The sequence below is a fragment of the Microtus pennsylvanicus genome, chromosome 17 (assembly GCF_037038515.1).
Source record: "Microtus pennsylvanicus isolate mMicPen1 chromosome 17, mMicPen1.hap1, whole genome shotgun sequence".
NCBI classification, from domain to species: domain Eukaryota; kingdom Metazoa; phylum Chordata; class Mammalia; order Rodentia; family Cricetidae; genus Microtus; species Microtus pennsylvanicus.
The window spans coordinates 44,799,016-44,821,042 of record NC_134595.1 but is presented as its reverse complement, the minus strand read 5'-3'; the positions used below and the strand labels follow the sequence as shown (position 1 = coordinate 44,821,042).

The window sequence follows — 22,027 nt, the reverse complement described above, 5'->3', positions numbered from 1 at the left end:
AAGGCCAGCCTGATCTACAAGAGCTAGTTCTAGGACAGACTCCAAAGCTTCATAGAAACCCTGTCTCAAAAACAAAACAAACAAAAACAAAAGCAAAAAAAAAACCCAAAAGGACCTCCACTTTTGCCAAAATGTAACTATTTCAGTGGTCTATATACCTTTGGACCCTGTGGTCCTGGCCTTGCACCTTCTGCATGACCTTGTTCCCCCTTATCTCCTTGGGGACCACGACTCCCTGGAAGGCCTGGTCTTCCAGCTAGACCTGGTAGTCCCAAAGCTCCTTTTCTCCCTTTAGGGCCTGAAATGAGAACAGATACAGGTAAAACAAATGAAGGAAGAATCTTAAAGTATCCCATGTATCCCAAGCATTAAGAAGATGTTTTTCACAATTCTGAGCTATATAATGTATGATTATTATAGAACATACGGAGATTCTTATCACTCATATCTAGACCTTTGTCTAAAAGCAACACTTAGTGACATAAACTTTCTATTAAACGAACAAAACAAAACAATCGGAAACACAGCATGTCTACAGTTTGACTTGTCATGAGCTCAGTGGCTCATAATAGCAGGATCAGAGTGTTACCTGGCACACCCATGTTCCCCATGCTTCCCGGCATGCCGCCTGGCCCTGGTCCTCCAGGATTCCCACTGCGTCCCACGTCTCCTCTAGGGCCTTGAGAATAAACAGAGTCACCTACGACCCAGCTCCTGGGCTCAGCACACATCTTCTGCTCGCATGAGTGGACAAGTACAGAATTTTCTATTATATGAATAACTAGAACAATCCAAGACATAGAACAGTCTACATTTCTGACTCAAGGGCTTGTCATTAACAGGATGATAGGATTAGCTGGCGCTCCATGGAGTAGATAAGCACAAAACACCTAGGCTAGAGCTCCCCCTAGGACTGCAGACTCAGAATGTGGAAAACTGAATAAAGCCAGAGTCCCACTTTTAGACCTGCTTAGAGCCGTCCTAGGACCAACGTCAGCAGAGGCTCCTCTGACCGACCACACAGCAGTATCTCTCTGACAGCAAACTGAAGGGCAATTGCCGTCGGAGTCATCTTGCTATTGGGGTTACTGGGAGTAGGAGAGTACTTTAATAGCTCAAAATTACTTCGCAATTTACAAAAGGAAGATGCAAAAGTGAAAATGACTAGAGCATTAATTAATGTTTGTTGCTGACACATTAAAAATAAAACTTTGAGGATAAAAATGGAACCACATGTGAGTTATATTTTAGGCAGTAGATGCCAGATACCAAACACCTTCTTTTTGGTTTAATTTAGATAGATGCTAGCTACCAAACCCTTTCTTTTTGGTTTAATTTAGAGCAACTTTCTCCTGGAACACTTTCAGGGTAGAGTTTATGTTTAGCCAAAGTCTAGAAGTGTGTTGATTACAGTTCAGTCTAGGAAAGCTTAGAGAATGATGTTTTTATTGGAGAGTTAGCCTTACCTGGAGGGCCTGGAGGCCCAGGCAGTCCCTCAAAGCCTTTCAGACCTGGTAACCCTGGAATGCCTCTGTCTCCTTTTTCACCCGGATTTCCTACAAATCCTAGAGTTAAAGAGCAAATTTTAAAGACATGTGTCAGTTGTAAAGCATTTGTCTAAAATTCATGAGGCCCTGGGTTTCACCCAGTGAGAAACAAACTTGAAGCATCTCAGACTCACTCTCATCCTGGTCTAAACTGATAGGCTATTGACTAATGCAACATCGCACATTTATCAAGAGCATGGGGAAGCGTGGGCTTCTGGCTTTTTTGTCTGCTTGTTTTTTTAAGAGGAGCCGAATACCCTAAGATGTAGGAAGTATTAGCGTAGCGTCTGCCTTGAGACAGTTCTCCACCAACGATGGCAACTGTCATCATGAGATGCATTGCAGTGATGTTTAAAAGGTTGGAGTGTAGCTCAGTAGTAGGTCCCTTCTTTAATAATATGATGAGGCACTGGGTTCAATCCCTAATGCTATAAACAACAATAAGATATTTTAAGATTTAGTAGCCAAAATACCTCTTCATTTTTTAAAGTCAAACAGTATACTGCCCAATTCTTATATAAACAATTCTACCCTCAGTCCATTTGTTAAGCTTTACTAGGCATTGTGTAGGTCAAAGACTCTGATGTGACGCATACTGTCACTCAGCAGTAGCACTGAACGTAGTCTCACATGGCTAGGAAGATCACTAACGTTCCAGGACACCCTTTAGTCCCTAAAACTCGACTTTGATTGATTTATTCCCCCGCTTATTTTTGTCCACAGATACTCTTTTATCAGCAATCCATTACGAACTTCTTCAACTGCATGGAACATTCTACAGCCTCTCCTTGGCCTGGCTTTGTGCCTTTTCCCGCATATAAACTTACATCCTTGTGGATTTAGTGTCTAATTAACAGACAAGTCTGGTGCTGTTTGCTGGAAATAAACATAAGTCACGTTCTTCTTCCCATGTTTTCAGTGCTTAATTGAGGAGACAGCCAAGCAATAGGCAATTGCTGCACAGTGAGATACGTTCTGTAACGCAGCTGGGCACTATAGACAAAAGGGAGGCTTCCTGGAAGGGGTTCTGTTTTGTGGCTCAGCCTTGAAGACACGAAGCTAATTGGATGAAGAAAGTGTGGGATGAGACAGGATTTCCAGACTAGATAATAGCCTGTGCATAGAAAGGAGTGGTGAAGGGGTGAGGTTGTCTCCTCCTTCGGTTTTCCGTTGATCATCATCTAAGAATGTGTGCTGTTCAATGCCTGTGTTTGCTCTCGCCTGCAGGCTTGATTTCTATTCATTCATCCAGGCAAATGCTTTTTTTAGATTTCACTCAGTATCATTGCATGTCTGTCTGTGTAGTTGTGCGCGGGTGTTTATAATGAACCTGTGTGGGTGTGATTGTGTTACTGCCTGTGTCTGGAGGGCAGGGTCTTTCTTTCAGTCTCCGTGTGGTTCTTCTCTGAGGTCTTTAGGTTGACATGGCAAATACTTTCACCACTGGAGTTATCTTGAAGGCCCTGGCTTGATTTTAGACGGCTAGAGACCAAAGGATGGTTTGTAAAACTGTAACAGTATAACAATGTAAATTATTAGAGGGGTTATAAGAACAAACAAAGTCAAAGAAAGTGTACAATAGAGCCCTCATGAGGCCCACAAAGCCTAAGATTTACTACTTGGATTGAAACAGGGTTGAGGTTCCACTAATGTTTATTTCCCCCAACTAAACTATAAGTTTCACTGTGACCAGGAAGCTGTACCTATGTATTCAGAATATAATAAAATGCCTAACACAGAAACATTAAAAAGTAATATAGACTTGGCATGTTTCTGGAGGCAAGATTTGTACACAGCATAAAGAGGTTGAGTTCTTTCTAACGCTCATTATTTTTAATTTCACATATGAATACAATGTTTCTAGATATTATACACCACTCCTCCTCCCTTACTTCAACAACTACTGGATACACTCCTCCCTCCATACCCCTCTCCTGCTTCCTCTTCTTTCTCCTCCTCCTCCTCCTCCTCCTCCTCCTCCTCCTCCTCCTCCTCCTCCTCCTCCTCCTCCTCCTCCTCCTCCTCCTTCTCTTCCTCCTCCTCCTCCTCTTCTTCTTCCTTCTTCTAAAATAACCCCTTGGGTCCAATTAGTACTCCCCATGTATGTATAGGTCTTGGCTACATCCCCTGGAACATGGGTAAGCTATCATGGGCCACACCATTGAAACAAAACAAAAAACAACTGGCCCCCTGTCTTGATATTGCTAATTTGATACAACCTAGAGTCACTTGTCAAGGGAGAAGCTCAACTGAAGAATTGCCTTGATGGGATTGGTCTGTGGCCATGTCTGTCAGACATCGTGGTTGAGGTGGGAGGGCAGAGCTTTTCATGGGTAACAAACACCATCTCTAGATATTTTGTTCTGCATTATATAAGAAAAATAAATGAGCATGCCAGAGAGGAGCCAGTAACCATCATTCCTCCATGGCTTCCGCTTGGTTTCTTCTTGAGTTCCTGCCCTAACTTCCCTTAATGTTGGATTGTGACCTGGAAGTGTAAGCAAAGTAAGCCATTTCCTCCCATATTGCCTTTGGTCAGAGCAAGTTAGAACATTCTCCTTCTTCCAGTGACCACCAGCTGCCAGAAAGTCTTCAGCTAGCAGTGGAAGCCTCAGAAAGCCTTGGAGCCAACAGTTACTTGCTTGTCTGAATCACACTCACAAAACCTTTTTTTTTTTTTGGAGGCTCCTCTGGCTATTGCATTTGTTGAGTTTTCTGCTTCCCTCATCTCTCCAGTGTCTGTGGTCCAGACATGGCAGCACACCCAAAGAAGGACAGGTATGACCACTGGAACCAGCTGCTGCGTCTCACAGTAACACTGGATAACCACACTGGATAAGGGACTTGACCTCTCAAGTCCTATGTGTGAAATGAGATTAGCAATGGCCGCCTGATTTCTCAACCACATATGATCTTTCTCCACCAGATCCACCTCCTTGGCTTACCATGAGATTGAGTCGATATCTATCAAACCTACTGTAGTACATGAACATGATATGTAGGCCTTGGCTAAAAAGTATAATATTTCTCATTTATGCCTTACATTGTTCATGGTTTTTTGTAGATATGTCTATTTCCCATGCAGGTTTCTCAAAGTAATACAACCACCACTGATTTGTATCTTCCATGTCTCCTCCACATCTGGAGTGAATGTCTCTGTGTTTAAAATTCACATTTAAAAAAAGGAGGTTTGTCCTGGCACACCAGTACCCAAGAGGTTTACATCAGGAGAATCTTGAGTTTGAGACCAGCCTGGACACACAATGAGTTCAGGGTCACATGGACTATATAATGGGGTCCTGTGTCAAAAACAGATTTTTAAAAAGTTGATTGTGCAGATATTAGAGAGGCTTAGATAATATGTTCCCTTTTGCTGTTCTTGAATCTGTGATCCTCAGCTATATGCTGAAAATGCTGTGACAACCTACACCTTCACCACTCTGCTTAAATAAATAACAACCACTTCCGAGTTTTCCTTTCTCAAAAATAATTTGGCCACCTGACTGACTCTTTTAAGAAGAAAACAATATTGTTTACCTTACTAAAATGACTTTCATAAGACTATTTTCATGCAAGAATGTAAATTTACTTTGAGCAGATTCCCCTGCAGATCCTAGTCCACCTCCTTTTTTAATCCCCTGCTCCCATCAGCCCTCTCTGTTTCCTTAGGCAGCTTTGCATATACTTTCTCATTCCATGAGCACTATCGCACATGAGATAAACATACGGCATTTGTCTGAATCTGAATGCACTTAATGTAGTTCTTGTTGGTCACTTCCATTTTCCTGCAAAGGTCCTCACTTTGTTTTTCTTCATGCTTCTGAAAAGAATTGCACTGTGCACATACACCGCTTTCTCTGTGTCCCTCCCTGTGTTAAAGGGCTCCTAGATTGCTTTCAACATGTGATGCTCTGAACATTGCTGTGTAAGTTTCATAGAAATAGATGTCATATTTACATAGAGGTATCTGATTAAAAAAATCAGCTAGTGGGGGCTGGAGAGATGGCTCAGCAGTTAAGAGCATTGCCTGCTCTTCCAAAGGTCCTGAGTTCAATTCCCAGCAACCACATGGTGGCTCACAACCATCTGAAATGAGATCTGGTGCCCTCTTCTGGCCTGCAGGCAGACACACAGACAGAACATTGTATACATAATAAATAAATAAATATTTAAAAAAATCAGCTAGTATCCATTTAAAAACAGCAGACCAGAATGCAAAAATAAAAGTGAATGCATTCAATGAACGACATAGTATTGTTCATGCTCAGCCTCCACATGGCTGTGTGACTGAGCAGGTGACTCAACACCCTCCTCACTTGTCAGCTAAAGAGGTTTGCTCAGATAGCTCTGTAGCCCCCAAATCAGCCGACTCTTAACATAGAAAGTTCTTTACCTTTCAGTCCCGGTTCTCCTTTGTCCCCCTTTAAATGTGGAATTTGGGGAGATGCAGGATTTCCCTTCTCTCCTCGTTCACCTTTGGCTCCCGGGCGTCCTCTTTCCCCCTTTATTCCTGGGATTCCAAGGCTACCTGACAGACAAAAGTGACCACATCAGGTCCTTCATTCATAAGCATTGCATTAGAAATCAACATTTAGCAGAGCGCATGATAGAACAGAAGTGTGAACGGTGCTGAGAACTTGACAGTGTTTTCGAACACACAGCCTTAAGCGTAACGGTGCTGGTGTAGTGTGCAGGGTGAAAATCAGCTCCATGCCAATGGGAGAAGGGAACACAGAAAACCCAAATATGTTCTTCCCTTACAACTATTTTCTTAAAGAACAAATGTCATTTATTTTGCAACTAAGTAGATAAGCACTGTCAATACCTCATGCCACCGAGAAAGACACCAGCACTCACCTCTCTGCCCCTGTGAACCTGGTTTCCCAGGAGACCCCGGAGGACCGGTGGTTCCAGGATAACCCATCATCCCAAGCTCTCCTTTCTCTCCTGTGGGGACAAATTAACACAAAATGCTCCATGATATATAAACTATGAAAAAACAAAATATTCCAGAAAACAAAATATTATAGACAGAGAAGTTAGGAGAGAGTGATTTTTGTAAATAGGAAAATATCCAAGTTTGGGTAAGAGATGGGTCAACGTCTTTTAAAACTTGGGTCTGTATGTCATGTAGAAAATCACACCAGAATTGACAACAGTGTTTCCTGAGCTTCCGGTGCATCTGCCGTATTACTTCCTTCTCAGTACACCTCTCATTTTGTTCCTTCACAGTACCTAGTGAAATTAGTTTTTTTTCATTGTTTTGAAAAGTAGCTTACTAAGTGATAAAGTTTTATTCTGACGTTTTCATTTATGTATTTCATAATACTTTGTTCTTATTCATCCTAAAGTTGGCTTTTAAATGTAGTTCTTATTGCTTTCCTGCTATGGGAGATGTGAACTAGAATAGAGTTGGTACACAAGAGAAGCCCAATAATAGGAACCGAAGCATAATGCGTCAGTTCAGCCATTATTGTGGTCTCCTCTTTGGAGAGGAGACCAGTGATGTCCTTATGTCTCGAGGAAGCAGAATGTTCTTTACAAATGAAAGAAGAATTAAACAACCACAAATTCAAAGGAATTAGGAAGATATAACGTGAATAGTCTTGTGATCACACTGTAGATGACTTAGATACAATGGGCAAGTTTCTAGAGCAACATGGAACCAAAATGGACTCGCGAAACAATAGAAAATCAACTAGAGCTGTTTCTAGTCATCATAAATTACAGCAAACTGATAATTATGTGTATAGGTGACTGGAGAGGTTAGAAGAGGATGGCAGATGCCCTGGAGCTGGAGTTACAGGTGGTCATGACCCACCTGGTGTGGATCACTTGGGAAAACATCAAGTGGTGTTAACTGCTGAGCCATCTCTCCAGACCCTGAGCTGATAATTTAAAGACTTTCCTCACAAAAAGAGTCCAGCCCCAGATGACTTCGCTAGTGAACTCTGTCATGTGGTCAAGGAGGAGCAGTTCTTCATAAGCTTTTCCAGGAAACTGTGCAGGAGAACTCACTCCAGCCTGTTCTCTACAGGGCCAGCATTGGTCCAAACAGGATTGAGTCATCACGAGAACACTGACCAGTGTTCCTTGCAAATATAAATGCAAAAACCTCAATAAAATCCTAGTTGGTATCTTAATATACAAAATTACTCCACAGCAAACATAACCATATCATGGGTAATTATAAAATGTAATGGTTCTATTCTACTCTCCTGCCTCTTGACCCTTCCCTCTTAAAATGATTTAGGAGAAAAAATAGACTAAGCGGAAAGAAGAAGCATACAGTGTACAGAGTCACCTGGAGGGAAAAATGTGGAAGAAGACTTTGAAGAAATGGCACAAAGAATACCTGGTAGCCCTGGGAATCCTGGAGCTCCTGGATGTCCTTTCCGGCCAGGTGGTCCTATCTCACCTGGATGACCGGGCATTCCTGGTGGGCCAGGTTCTCCAGGCATTCCTGACCTGTCCAAGCCTGGGATGCCAGGGTCTCCCTTTGGCCCTGTATCACCTCTTCTACCTACAGATGAAGAGATGAATGAGGGATTTAAACAAATGCTTCCCCTAGCACCTCCAAAAGCATTTCATTGTTGATTGTTTAGCTATATGATGTTGGGCAAACAGCACACCGATCTGTGTGTTTGTTTATTGTCTCTCCTACAATCTCTCAAATCCCCGCTGCTCTAATGTTATCCATTTCGGGGGTCACGCAGTGATCAAGGAAGAGTGCTCCTGTCTATTTCTGAGAGCTGCAGATGCATCCCAGGACTGCCCTCTATGCCGTTTACCAGCCCTTCACCGCAGGCCGACACGGCAGCTCCCAAGAAGTGAACTCCCATATGTTCTGCAAACAGCGGTACCACTCTAATGATGAAGTGTTAGCCATGAATTTATCTGCAACAGGTAAGCAGAATGCTAGCCTGCAGACACTCAACGCAGTTCTAAAGACCTTTTCCTAGGAGCCAGCCCCAGATCTGGTGGAAAGGGCCCAAGTTGGTAGAGTATGTTTCCTAGTCAATAGGTCATTCAGCCTTATTCCCTTGGGTTTATTTTCACAGATATTGATTTCATGTTGCTTAGGATGTAGTCAACTACATATTTTAGTTAACAGCTAGACAGGTAGCTTTGTGTACGCTTTCTCTGCCTTCATCATCATAAAGCTGCTATTTCCTTAGGAAGTTCTAAAAGTAAAACACGGATTGAAAGTCTATGCGTATGGATATATGTTAATGACTCATCTACCTGCCAGTCTATCTTTATCATCTAAGCTCTTGGTGGGGGTTATATTTCCTTACATAAAAGGAACAGGTCAACTCACTATGGTAAGTTTGAGTCTCTTCGTATAACCAGTACCCACTGCTAATTGGAATATCCATAAAAGCCAGGGTCATATTTCCAAAAAGAACATGTCTTGCTGAACAGCAGTCAGGACTTGTTGCTGGACAGTTTCCAAAGGACAGAGCCAGAGGCCACCTACCCAGCCAGCCATCTGCCTACCTAGTTCCTGAATGGGAGGCCTTCCTCGTACCTGGTTGCCCTTTCAATCCATTTAGGCCCGGAAGTCCTTGGACACCCTTGGGTCCTTGCGTGCACCTCCCTGGGGTTCCTTTTGCTCCAGGTGGTCCAGGCTGTCCTGGGTCTCCTGCAATGGAGATTCCAGGCGTTTGGTCAGGTGCCAGAGCCCAAGGCCCCATCCTTCTGTGACCACACCTCTGTCTGATACCATCAATATGCTTGTATAGAGGACACTCAGGAAAAAAGGAAGAAGTAAGGAGGGGAGGAACATAGAACAGCCAACCTGAATGGAAAAAGAACTAGGCTTTTTCACTGATTTATTCACGGAGATGGAAGTGCTTAGAGCCCCCTAGAGCACCTAGTGAAGCTCGCTGAGGAGAAAGGTCATCACACTTGACCTTATACCTGGAGGCCCATCAGGTCCATCCTTTCCTGGAGGTCCAGGGAGGCCTGGAGGCCCAGGGAGTCCAATTTCTCCACTTTCCCCAGGATTGCCTCTTTCTCCTGGAAAGCCAGGCTTTCCGGGTTCCCCGGGCTTGGCTAGTGCTGGTTCTCCCTGCAGCAGAGACATTAGGTTAGTGTCCCCAGTGGAGTGCTTCTCAGTTCTGCTTGCTAGGGGTGCTTTGAGTTTGTTTGCAAAGAGACCACAGTTCAGCAAATATTTCCCTTTCAACTTTAGACAATGACCTTGCCGCAAAATACTGCTTCAGGATGTGCGGTCCATATCCGCTGAAGAAAATGTGAGCGTCCCTATATACTCTGAATGTTTATGAAGTCATTAATAAAAGAATAGATATGTGAGTTTCCACAGGGACTTAAAAACTAATATCTACAAATATCTTGGAAAATTAGTATATTTATTTGTAAATATACTGAGAATTTCTAAATCCAAGTGTCTTGTCTGATAAGGGCATTTCAACTACTGATTGTAATTGGCCCACCCTGAACGCAGTTGCTTCAGACCTTGGCTCCTGGGTGGCCTGGTTCTCCAGGACGGCCTGGCTTTCCCGGTTCCCCAGGACAACCAGGTGATCCTTTTGTTCCTGGGAAACCTTGATCTCCTACAAAAAACACAAAACACAAGCAGTAAACATTGGAGATTAGCCTCATTGAAAGTTTATGAGCAATATTTCCTTTATCAAATACATTGATGAGGCATCCAGGTAGAGGGATGCTTGTATAAATGTTTGGATGATGATAAAACCAACAGATAAATTAGCAGTTCAAAAATAAAAACCAAAACAAAAGACTGAGTTGCAAGTCAAATTGCCTTGGCTATGAAAGTTGTTTCAATAAGAAAAAAGAAAAAGAAAATTCTTAAACCTCAACTACTCCAGTGAAGAGTTATGGAGCCAGGCCCCGTGTACACTGCAGTACAGCTCTCTGGTCCTCTAGTGGATACACCGCAGTACAGCTCTCTGGTCCTCTAGGCCCAGTGGATGCACCGCAGTACAGCTCTCTGGTCCTCTAGCTCTTTGGCTAGCTCTACTTTCCAAAGTATCCTGCATTTGTCCAGAGAGTGGATCCAGAGTTGCAAAATTAGCATGCAGGTTGTTAATGGAAGACCCAGGAATGACCAGGCAAAATATGGGCCAGGCTCCATTAGTTCATGAAGGAAGAAATCCGTGAAATTAGAATCAAACCTGCTTCGGGGGTTGGATTTTCATTTTCTAAATGTTACCTTACATGGGTCAAATAGATGCGCAATCAACAATGATGTATTAACAAGAGGTGAAATATCAAAACGATTGTATTTTAGCAAATAATTTAGGCAGTTGTGAAACAAACACAAAGGTATCATAAAGCTTACAGTTCTACATAATAGTCCAGTGCCTGAGGTTTTTTTTTTTTTTTAATGAATGGATCCTAGCCTGGATTTTGTCTGATGTGCTTATCAGAGGCACTGCTCAAATTATTATTCAGTATAAGCAGCTGGAGTTGTTGGAATGTCTCTATTTTGATGAAAACAGTATCTTTCTTTTTCCTTGTTGAAGAGATTTATTTTATCATCTTAAAATTAGGTCTATGTATGTGGGCATGTCAGTATGAGTGCCAATGCCTACAGAGACCAGAGGCACCAGGGTCCCCCATGGTTACAAGTACAGGCAAGTGTGAGGTGTCTGACCCAGGTTCTGGGTATCAAACTCCAGGACTCTGTAAGAGCAGTGTCTGCTTATACCTGCTCAGCCATCTCTCCAGCCCTGGCAACTTTCCTTAAAGCAGAACATTTACTCTAATTGTTTCCATGCTCACAGGGAAGCCTGGGGTTTTATTTGATGCTATGGAATGAATTCAGAGCCTTATCCACGCTAAACACACGCTCTACTGCTACACCATATAGCACCAGGCCAATGTGAGATTAGTATTTAATCTCTTATTTAAAACTGTGTGGAATTCAAGAAATACATAAACCCAAGAAGGGCAGAGTTAAATAAAAAAAAATCTTATGACTAGAAAGAATTGCTATTACCATTTTAGAGAATTACCTTCCAAGGTTTTTGGTTTTTTGCTAGTTTTCTGTGGTTTTTTAGAAAGCATGATTGGCGGGCCTGTGTGACGATCCTCAGCATATAGAGATTTCCACTGCTAAGCCCGCTGACCTGAGTTCGATCCCTGGGATCCGCATGGTGGAAAGAGAGAATGGAGTCTGGCAATTGTCCTCTAACTTCCACATGTACTCCCTATCCCCATGGCACACAAAATAAATATGTTAAAGTGCAGAAAGAAAAAAATATGATTAATATGGTGCCTGGCCCAATGCGAATTCTGTCTTTTCACCTGATACCGTCCTAAGACTTCTGAAGAGTCTTGGGCAGCATCGTTTGTGCCACAGATGATGTGTTTCCTATTTTATTCATGGTTATAGCTTCAAAGCATCCACAGTGGACCTTACATTCCACAGTTTTTAATTTACCTTTAGGTCCTGGAGGCCCAGGAAGTCCAATTCCTGGGAGCCCTGGTTCACCATCAGGTCCAGGAAGACCAGGCTCACATATTCCCACAGGTCCAGGCAAACCTTAAAAACACATACATGCACACATCAGTGAATTTTTTTCATTTGTTTTCCTAAAGAAATGTCTGTGTTCTCTGTGTCCTCCCAGCGCTTTCTGGAAATTGTGAAATACGTCTTAAGGTAACATCAGCCTTTCTTTCCTATCCAGTGGTCTAGAGGTCAGGAACTGCTATGAATTTTAAAAATGTAACTTCCCAGGACAGTGGAGGCACAAGCCTTTAATCCCAGCCTTGGGAGGCAGAAGAAGGTGGATCCCTGTGAGTTCAAGGCCAGCCTGGTCTAGAAAGTGGGTTCCAGGACAGCCAGGGCTGTTACACAGAGAAACCATATCTTGAAAACTCAATAAAAAAAACAAACAAATGATATAATTTAATAATTTAAGAAGATCCTAAATATCTTGAGTGATATGTCTTCCTCTATAAATCAAAATTAAATTTCAAATACTTTTGTAGGTAAATCAAGTTTCAAATAAAGTTGCTGCGGGAAACACACTGATTTGTGGGATAGGCGCTGCTTGCTCTCCCAGCAGAAGCCACGCTTTATAACCTCTGTAAGCAACTGTATCTGTTATCTTTTGGAACTGTTGCTTCAGAAGCACCAGGGAGCCTGTGGATAACCTCAAAGGACATTAGAAAGCCCCCTGCCTGCTTGCTTTTCAGAACGGTTCCCACCTGTAGTCTCTTTCAGATCCAATGAATGTATTTTCTTTTCCTTAAAATGGGAGTGGTATTTTCCCAGGAAAGTGGGAGCGCCATCTGATGTCACGGACTGTGTTTGGCAAGAGGGGTACTCACCAGGTAGACCTCGGCGACCGGCCTGCCCAGGGGGCCCTGGAGGTCCTGGGGGACCTGGAACTGGTGTTGATATGCCCGGTTCTCCTTTAAGACCTTAAGAAAAAGACATGATTGTAATATTGGGTTGCGTATTAAAGTATGTTTTTGCAACCGTGGGAACTATGAAGAAGGAATTTAAACACATCCCACGGAAAATAAAACCAAGCCCTGTTTCTGTGGGTTTCAAACGTAGTTCAGGGGTGACCAGTCTGCAGAAACTTTTCTAGTTGATCTGCAAATATTCATTGAGCCTAGCTTTACTTAATAACCCTGCAGGGGGAGCTGGAGAGATAGTTCAGCTGTTAAAATCAGGACGGCTCATCCAGGGGTGCCTGGGTTCAATCCCCAGCACCCTCATGGCAGGTCACACTGTCTGTCACTTCAAGATTGGACACCCTCACAGTTAAAACACCAATGCAAAAAAATAAATAAATAAATTATTAATAAAAAGAAACAAAATAGCCCAGCAGGCTGGCCTATGAAATGAAAGCTTACTTGCTCCAGGGATTGATAGTCGGAGGGAAGTTGGAGAATAGTGGCAGGGTACCAGTTTATCGAATGGCTGGTGTTCACGGAAAGCTAGTGAGGTCCACTGAACAAAACAAGTGTGACTCGGCTTGCGGGGCCCGGATTTGAAGCTTGGCACTGCTGTTTGCAAGCTCCATGGGCGTGGACCTATTTCTTAACCTCTTTGAGAAGTTCCTTCTATGTCACTGTGGAAATAATGATCACCTTGCAGGTAAATATTTAAGGGAATGCTCTGAAAATAGTGGCCAGTGTTAAACCATGTTTGTGATTAGTCTTCTCACCACCATACATTAATAATAATAATAAAAAACGGCTTCATTCAAAACTATAAAAACATGATGGGAGAATTTGATACATTCATATTTAGAAAGAACAGAAGAGGGTTGGATGAAGGATTAAGCAAGAGTCAATAGACTATATAAAGGTCAAGGCAGTAAGTAATTTGGGTTGTGTAGTTCTGATCTATTACAGCTACATTGTAATAAATCATTGGTCATTGTTCAGTAGCTGCCAAGAACACAGAAGTGTGGCTAAATCCCAATAATCTCATATGACCATTGTAATTTGGATTCTATAAATTTTAATTTGTACTAGAATGCTATTAAAACTTTCTTCAATTGCTAAAAAAAAACTATAGGAACCCTTCTTAACTTTGGACCACACGAAATTCACTGATGGGCTAGGTTTGGGCTTCCATGTAGTATGCTAAATCCCTGAATGAGAACAACAGTCTCCAAGTTTAAAAAAAATAAATGTCATTAAATAAGCTTTACACACATGTGGATAAAAATATACATTCACTTGATGACATATGAACTCTATGGAGTGGTACCCGAATCTTGATAAAGATGATTTGGACAGAAAGGGTTTCCAATCAATCACTGTTTAAGTGTTCACTGAAGTGATAAATACCACACAGGCATGACTTGTTGAAAACTCTCCACAGTAGGGACCTATCCAATACCTGTGGGACGCTAAAGTCACATGGGCTTTAAAATTATTATCGATGATTTTCACATATCTTAGCTGTTTTGATGTTTGGTTTATAACCTGGAGTCACAGATACAAGGGGAGACACTTCTTCAGATCAATTTATTCTAATTTAATTTACTTAGTTAGTTATTTATATTTTGCTTTTTGCCCCTCCTGTCTTGTAGTTGAATTCTACCTAACTATTGATATCAGTCATAGTAAGCAATGACTACAGGAAGTTTCAGATGAACTTCCTGTTACAGGGGAAATGGGTTTTCTCTGTCACGTCTTTCCCAATCTCGGAGGAGACAGACTTGCCAGGAACAGACTTATGTATATGTTCATTAGTTCTGAAAGAGCCTTGTAGGCTGTGAGAACCATCCCCCACTTCGCAGGGAAGCAAGACTGGAAAAAACTAACCAACCGGCTTCTCCAGGCGGTCCCGGGGCTCCAGGAACTCCTTGCGTTCCCTTTGGACCTGTTTCTCCTCGAGGTCCATAGCCCGGTGGTCCAGCTGGTCCTGGGGGTCCCGGAGGTCCAGGTGATCCAGGAGCCCCTGGAGGTCCCTGGTCCCCTTTCCTTCCACTCAGGGCCTGTGACAACAGGAACATGTTCGGCAGTGTCTCAATTCAGTATTTCCTTACCGCAGGGTAGTTCAAGCGCAAACAGGGGACCACGGAGGCTGTCTGGGAATCCCTGGTCCTGCAGATGCACCAGGAAAAACTGCCTACAGTATCTACATTCCGGCGAGTTGGATTCACCTTGTTAAGAAGATCTGTAAATGACTTATGAGCGTGTGTGTGTGTGTGTGTGTGTGTGTGTGTGTGTGTGTGTGTGTGTGTGTATGTGAGTGTATCTTCAAACTTGCTTACCAAGTTTCCCCCACTGTCCCACTTGAGATCCTCTGTATTGAATAAATCTGATTAACGCTTTGGAAAAGTGGAAAAGCTGGCATTTTGTAGATTCACTTGGGCAAACTTCTCATAGGTACATTGTGGGACACCCGTGGTGTGTCACCCCATGACCTTTCCAGTTGAATGTGTGACAAATTCTATCCTTGGAAAAGATAACCTTTGCACGAACTGAAATGTTTTAGACATTCTATCTCTTCATTTGACTAATATATCCCTGAATATTGTATCTTGTATGCACTTATGTAGAAGAATAAGAACAATCCCAAAAATGTTTGCTAAAAATTTCCTTTACTAGTAACTTTCTCTTTTTTCCTTTTCTCTTCTTCCTTTCCAGTCAGGCTCCTCTCCTTATTTTTGGAGACTGGATCTCACATGGCTCATGTTGGCCTAGAACTTTCTACGTAACTAAGAATGACCTTGAACTTCTGCTATGACTTCCTCCAGCTTGGATTACAGATGTGGGCACTCCTGTCCCATTTATTCCACGTTGAGGATTAAATCCAGCACTTGCTCTGTGTGTGGAAGGGTTCTGCCAACTGAGCCATATCTTATCCCCATTTTTTGAAGTTTTTCTACAAATGCATTCGACCCACATATTGAGATACAGGGTGTGAACCAGTGTTGTTATCAGCATAGAGTTTTAGCTGGGCTAAGCCATTGAAAGGAGCTCATTTTGTCCAAATACTGTGAATATCTGCTTGGGTTATTACTGCTATTTTGAAGACGTCTTATTTTGTGGCTAGAGTGTAGAACTACGTAATTTTGGTGATCACATTATCTCCTGGATTCTGAGTGTTTTACTACAGAGTGGAAGATGTAAAAAAAATAAAAAAATTCTAAATACGAACCGGTTCACCTCTAGGTCCTGGCGATCCCTTTGCTCCTGGACTTCCAGGAATTCCATCGAAGCCCTTTCTCCCTGGCAGGCCTCTGAGTCCAGGTTCACCTGGGTCACCCGTTCGCCCCCAGGGTAGAGGTGTTTCACCTTTGCTTCCTTTCAGTCCTGGGTGCCCTTGGTCCCCTGGGAATCCCTATGGTGACACAAAAGGAGTCGGCCTTCTGTTCTGGTAGAACTGTCCTTGGTCAGTTGTAAGAACATTCTCAAGAAGAACTTTTCAATTTTAATAAACATGGATTTCCCCCTAAAACACATTTAATATTTATATGTTGACAGACGTATGTAGTTGTAGGTTTATAAAACACCTAATATACATATACTATTAAATACATATGTTAGAGGTTGAACAGTTATTGTACGCAAAGACCCGTGACGCTGCTCTCTGAAGGGTAGACAGCCCAGTGCCTGTATCAGAGACCGCCCATGTGCCTGCCTTGGTCTCTGAGTGTCTCTTCTGCTTTAGGGGAAAATGCTAGAACATGGATATCTTTCAGCATACATTCCTTTTGGAGGAGGCGGGGAGGAGTGGTTTTAAAGACAGAGTCTCAAACTGTGGACATGCTGACATGGAAGTCCCAGCAATCCTGTCTCAGTATCCAGTGTTAGGATTGCAGGTAGAAGTCACCAAATTTAGCTGTTAACGTGAACTTTTTTTTGTGCCACAAATATCATGCCAAACACTTTATTTATTTCATTTTGCTTTTTAACTTCCCAAAATGAAAAAGAAGCCACCTAGACATTATACGTCACTGGGATTAAAGCAATAATTCCTACATTGACATAGTGGTAGAAATTCTATCTGCCATAGCACCATCAGAATTCAGTCTATGTTCGAGTTGATAAATTCTAACATGCATCTCTTAGTTATCAAATATAACTTTCTGGCTCATTATATAATAAACAGAATTAATAACAGGGTTATATATAACAGTAAAATGACAGATGATCCGTAATTGTAACAACTATACTGACATATGAAGGCATATATAGATATATTGAGGTATAAGCTCCATACCATAAAATTGATTCTTTACAAGTATATATATCTAAATATGTAGATATGTATATATGATTATATATCAGTACAATTTAATGATTTTAACCATAATCAGCATTAAATCACCTTCATTGCACCCACAGATACCCTCGAATCCATCTATCGTCAATTCCAGTTTCCACACTCAGCCCCAGGCAGTGATCTAATTTCTATATCTGCCACCACCAAAAATGACGTGTGCATGAATAAATTCACCAATTCACTCATTTACTCAACAAGCACCTGTGACCGCACCTTCCGTTTCCTGAGTTCAAAACCTACACTTTGCCATTCCCTGCGGACCCATGTGGGATGCAGTCATATTTCTAGAGAACTCAGCTTTCTGAGCTGAAACTAAAGTTTATAACTATGAGATCTTACTGCAAATCCTGGGAGACCTGGGCTTCCGGGGGACCCCGGGTTTCCTTTCACGCCAGGTGCACCTCGTCCTCCTGCAAAGCAATTGATTACGATCTTTTGAGCAGAGCAGTGCCGTGTATGGAGAAGACAAAACATTTCCTGCTGAAGACCAAAGAAGAATTCCTATCCCGTCCATGTGGGCAAAATGGTCAACCGGAAGGAACACTTAGATCCCAGCTTCCCAGCCCTCTCAACCTTGCAATTTTAAGGGCATATATATTATATATTTACTTTTCTTACAGTAAAAATAATTATATGCTCATTGAAAGAAAATTATACAGAAGAAAATAAAAACTCTGAATCTACCATGACAAAGTTAGCATTTGCTCAATTTTAGAATATATTGTAAATCTTCACATCCATAAATTCATGAGACTCATGTATATACTACTTTAGAATCATACAAGATACCTGTCAATTTGTCAGTAAGTATAGATGTCGAGATTAACGTCAAAACATTTTGACTATTATCTGGCTAGGCTATTTTTTTTTCTTTTTAGCTAACTGCTGTTTTTCACCATGTAAGCTAAGTTTTCAGCCTTTAGCCATTGTCATGAATGCTAAGCAGGTATGCTCAGATATACAGCCCTCCAAATGTGCGATTCTCCTGTCTGTCCCACACATGAAAAGATAGCATAGCCAATGATGTTTTCCCCTTAAAAAATTGATCCAGCAATTTTTTGAGTTAGAAATTAACCTAATGCTAAATAAAATAATTCAAGCTTTTAAATAAAAAATCTTTGTTATGAAAAAGGACTTAGAATGCTGGAGTAAAATCAGCTGGAGCCGAGTACCTGGCAGGCTTCTCAAGTGTACTAAGCACCACCACCCCTACAGCTGTGGGCATGGCTGCTAATTTTTACTGCCCTCACGCCTTACAGGACAAGCAAATACTGCAGATGTCATCGACGCTCTCAAAAGTGGGACTGACCGAGAAGGACTCTGTGTTTGCAAAGGGGGTCCCTTGCTTCCTCTGTGGGTCCCCAGCAGGACTCCCTTTACAATTCCCGGGTGGGGGGGGAGGAGGCTTCATTAGCACTCAGTTACCCAAATGGAACTGGAAAAAAGATGTCAGAGATTTTGACTGACTTCGTAGTAACACAGTGACTTCAGAACTCTTCCTTTAAGTTCATTATGCCACTCAGGCAACCTAACACCCTTTCCAAGGTCCCACTCTGTTTTCTGTCCCTACAAAGCTGCAAATTTTCACACAAAGTGTCCATACCTGGGATACCTTTGACACCATCTAGTCCTGGAAATCCAGGGAGACCAGGGGGCCCTGGGATGCAATGGACCTCTGTGCAAGGAAGGCCTGGTTCTCCTGCAACGGGACAGCGCATGCATAGGATTACAAGTCACACAGAGTGGCCGGAAAGGACAGGTATTCCCCTCCCACCGTATTTACTGAAACATTTTTTAATGTTGTGAAACTAATCCCGGTATTAATTTACATTTCTGTGTATGTTCTCTTGTGAGTTATGAGTCTTTGAGAGAGGAAAGTTGAAGAATCTACACATAAAGCATCTACTGTTTCAATTTCTCCCTGTGCACCTAGGACGAACTCACTTCAGGCTTAGCATGCTAACCGAATTACTGACTTACAGATAAATGGATACTTCTAGGTAACTGGCTGGAAAAGAGGTAATTCTCTGACTACTTGAGAGATCACTGCTGCTTGGAGAGGGTAAAAAATTGATGAAGCCGTGATGGAAGTGGATTTTTTTTTTTTAACAGCATACCACTAGGTTTGAACAAACCTTTCGGCCCGCCAATTCCTGGGTCTCCTGGAGGTCCTATATTGCCTGGTACTCCATGATCACCAGGTGGTCCCGGTTGAAAAACAATGTTACCTAAGAAAGGACACCGTCAGAGATCAGTTTTTTGTCTGTGTATATCAGTGGTTAGAGTGCTGGTCTGACACACGATGCTTGAGGCCCTGGGTTCAATGATCTACACTGACACAACACAAAACAATAGTAACACTACCACTAAATACACACACACACACACACACACACACACACACACACACACACAGAGTTAATCTTATTTGCTTTTTGGATAGACATATAATTTTACATGCATTTCTTCCATCCTTCTGGTGAAAGCTGCACCTTTAGAAGTTTCTCTACAAGAGAAGATGTGTGCTTACAAAGATGTATTGTTGTTTTATTTACATTTTCTAGGTTGTACACAGGTACGTGACCATGTCTGAGTTCAGATGGCTTTGATGTGGTTGTCCTCAGGAAGTTCTGTGGTACCTGTCATAGGGCAATGGACTCCTAAATACTCCATTTTATATCTTTACCTGGAAGTCCTGGAGGTCCTGGTGGGCCTGGTGGACCTGGTGAACCCGGGCAGCCCAGGGGTCCGGGAGGGCCCACAGTGCCTTTTCCAGGGGGTCCTCTCTCCCCTTTACTTCCTTTCAAGCCTGGCCATCCAGGAGGTCCTCTGAGGCCAGGCCTTGACAGACCTTGGAAGAAAGAGCCATTTGTAGTGTTTTAATTTTTCTTCTGATGAATATGTTTATTTTTCAGTTGAAAACAGGAAGATAGATTCTTATTTACAAGAGTTGTGAAGTTGATAGCTAATTAAAGTTTGTAAAACAAAAAGAGACTATCCTTCCTTCCTTGGCGGACTTAATAGATGGCATCATATTAAGACAAAGTGTGAAACAGCCCATTCCAACAAGCTGACTCATGTGATTTGGTACAGGGAGCTGGAGCAGAGTCTGGAGTGAGCTGTAAGTTTTATGTTCAATGACTTGTGAGGAGTTCTTGCACATGTGTTACTTTGTAAATGTTTTCTTAATCAGAAACTAGAGGATGCTTAATTTTGGCACTCTCAGATGAGAAAGAACAAGTTGCAATTGAAATGTATTTTCACCGTTAAAAGGTGGGTAAAGGTGGGCATATCTGCATAGAGATGTTAGGTTAGATGGTGTAGACCCAACCCTAAGTCAGCAATGTTGCGATGAGGGGCCGTCTTGAACTTCTGCCTCACAAATAATTTAAGTGTTAGGAGGAGTGATATTGCCACCAAAGAGCTAAGAAACCAGCCGGGTTGTTAATTGAGCCCAAAGCCAGATCCTTCTGATTGTAATCCTGCTTCAGAATCTTGTACCTTTCTGTTCACTGCCTTCTTAGAGGAGACAGTACTTTTCTTAGGGTCTTGGGGTGGAGAAGGAAGTTTCATTAAATTCTCATTGAGAAGCTGCTCATTCTAACTTTAGGAGATACCCACCCCTAACATGTATATATATACTCTAGTTTCAGGAGATAGCCACTACTAACATGCATCATAAGTCTATATAAATCCTAGCTTCAGGAGCTACCCACTGTTAACATGTGTACATACGTCTGTATACATTCTAGTTCAGGAGCTACCCACTGTTAACATGTGTACATACATATGTATACATTCTAGTTCAGGAGCTACCCACTGCTACCATTTATACATAAGTCTGTATACATTCTAAATTCAGGGGAGACCCACCACTAACACTAACGTGTGTGTGTGTGTGTGTGTGTATACATACGTGTGTGTGTGTAGTAGGTATATGCAGGCATACACAATATTTGTCAATTTCTGTATCTGTTAAATTTGCTTCTTTTAAAAAGAACATAATGCAATCACCATTGATGGGTTCTTGTGAGATAAAGAATAGCTCCAGAGACAGAAATGTAAAACTTTAGAGAAAAAAAATGTCATGAATGGTGGTGCACGCCTTTAATTGCAGCACTCAGGAGGCAGAGGCAGGTGGATGGCTGAGTACGAGGCCAGCCTGGTCTATATAAAGAGTTTCAGACAACCAGGGCTACACAGGATAACTGGTTTTGAAACACCAAGCCAAATAAAATAAACAAAAAACCAACACCAGCAAAAAAAAAAGAAATTTTACAGAAAAAAGTTTAATTATAATGTAGGCATCCCTGCAGGCCTTTGTGTTTAACAAAAATGGTTATTTTTCAACCAACTACTTGCTGAGACATCAGTGCTTTCCCTCTTTGCACCCCATCTGAAAACTGGGGCTCCTGATCCCACCCCAACGTTACGTGCTTGCGTTAAACACCCTCCAGTGTCACTTCAACGCCTGCGGCTTTGTCAGCGCGGGCCACAGGGACCGCGGTTAAGAAGCTAGAAACCCATCGAGATCAGCAAAGGCAAATCGTCTTTTACAAATCATACGAAATCACAAAACAGTGGCTTTCCCCTCTTTAATAGCATTTTTATGTGTACTCAAAAGAAACACAAACATACCAGGGCTTCCAGGAACTCCAGGGGGACCAGTAGGACCTGGGAATACATTACATCGGTTAATTGCTTGCCCAGTTAGAGACACTCTCTG

The 22,027-nt window shown here is 42.2% G+C and overlaps 1 protein-coding gene across 2 annotated transcripts in view; it reads right to left on the bottom strand.

Annotated features, from left to right (window-relative positions):
• The window catches only part of Col4a3 (collagen type IV alpha 3 chain), a 128,581-nt gene that overhangs the window by 25,164 nt on the left and 81,390 nt on the right, over positions 1 to 22,027 (bottom strand). For both annotated transcript variants that reach the window (XM_075952200.1, XM_075952201.1), the window contains exons 20-37: positions 21,940 to 21,975; positions 19,988 to 20,152; positions 19,437 to 19,529; positions 18,905 to 19,000; positions 17,641 to 17,711; positions 16,174 to 16,356; positions 14,836 to 15,004; positions 12,873 to 12,965; positions 11,980 to 12,081; positions 10,029 to 10,126; positions 9,471 to 9,621; positions 9,079 to 9,192; positions 7,903 to 8,070; positions 6,405 to 6,494; positions 5,941 to 6,075; positions 1,467 to 1,565; positions 590 to 679; positions 159 to 298 (exon numbers count right to left, since the gene is read on the bottom strand). In XM_075952200.1, the coding sequence (XP_075808315.1) occupies positions 159 to 298; positions 590 to 679; positions 1,467 to 1,565; positions 5,941 to 6,075; positions 6,405 to 6,494; positions 7,903 to 8,070; positions 9,079 to 9,192; positions 9,471 to 9,621; positions 10,029 to 10,126; positions 11,980 to 12,081; positions 12,873 to 12,965; positions 14,836 to 15,004; positions 16,174 to 16,356; positions 17,641 to 17,711; positions 18,905 to 19,000; positions 19,437 to 19,529; positions 19,988 to 20,152; positions 21,940 to 21,975 (2,093 nt within the window). The remainder of the gene's footprint in view (positions 1 to 158; positions 299 to 589; positions 680 to 1,466; positions 1,566 to 5,940; positions 6,076 to 6,404; positions 6,495 to 7,902; positions 8,071 to 9,078; positions 9,193 to 9,470; positions 9,622 to 10,028; positions 10,127 to 11,979; positions 12,082 to 12,872; positions 12,966 to 14,835; positions 15,005 to 16,173; positions 16,357 to 17,640; positions 17,712 to 18,904; positions 19,001 to 19,436; positions 19,530 to 19,987; positions 20,153 to 21,939; positions 21,976 to 22,027) is intronic.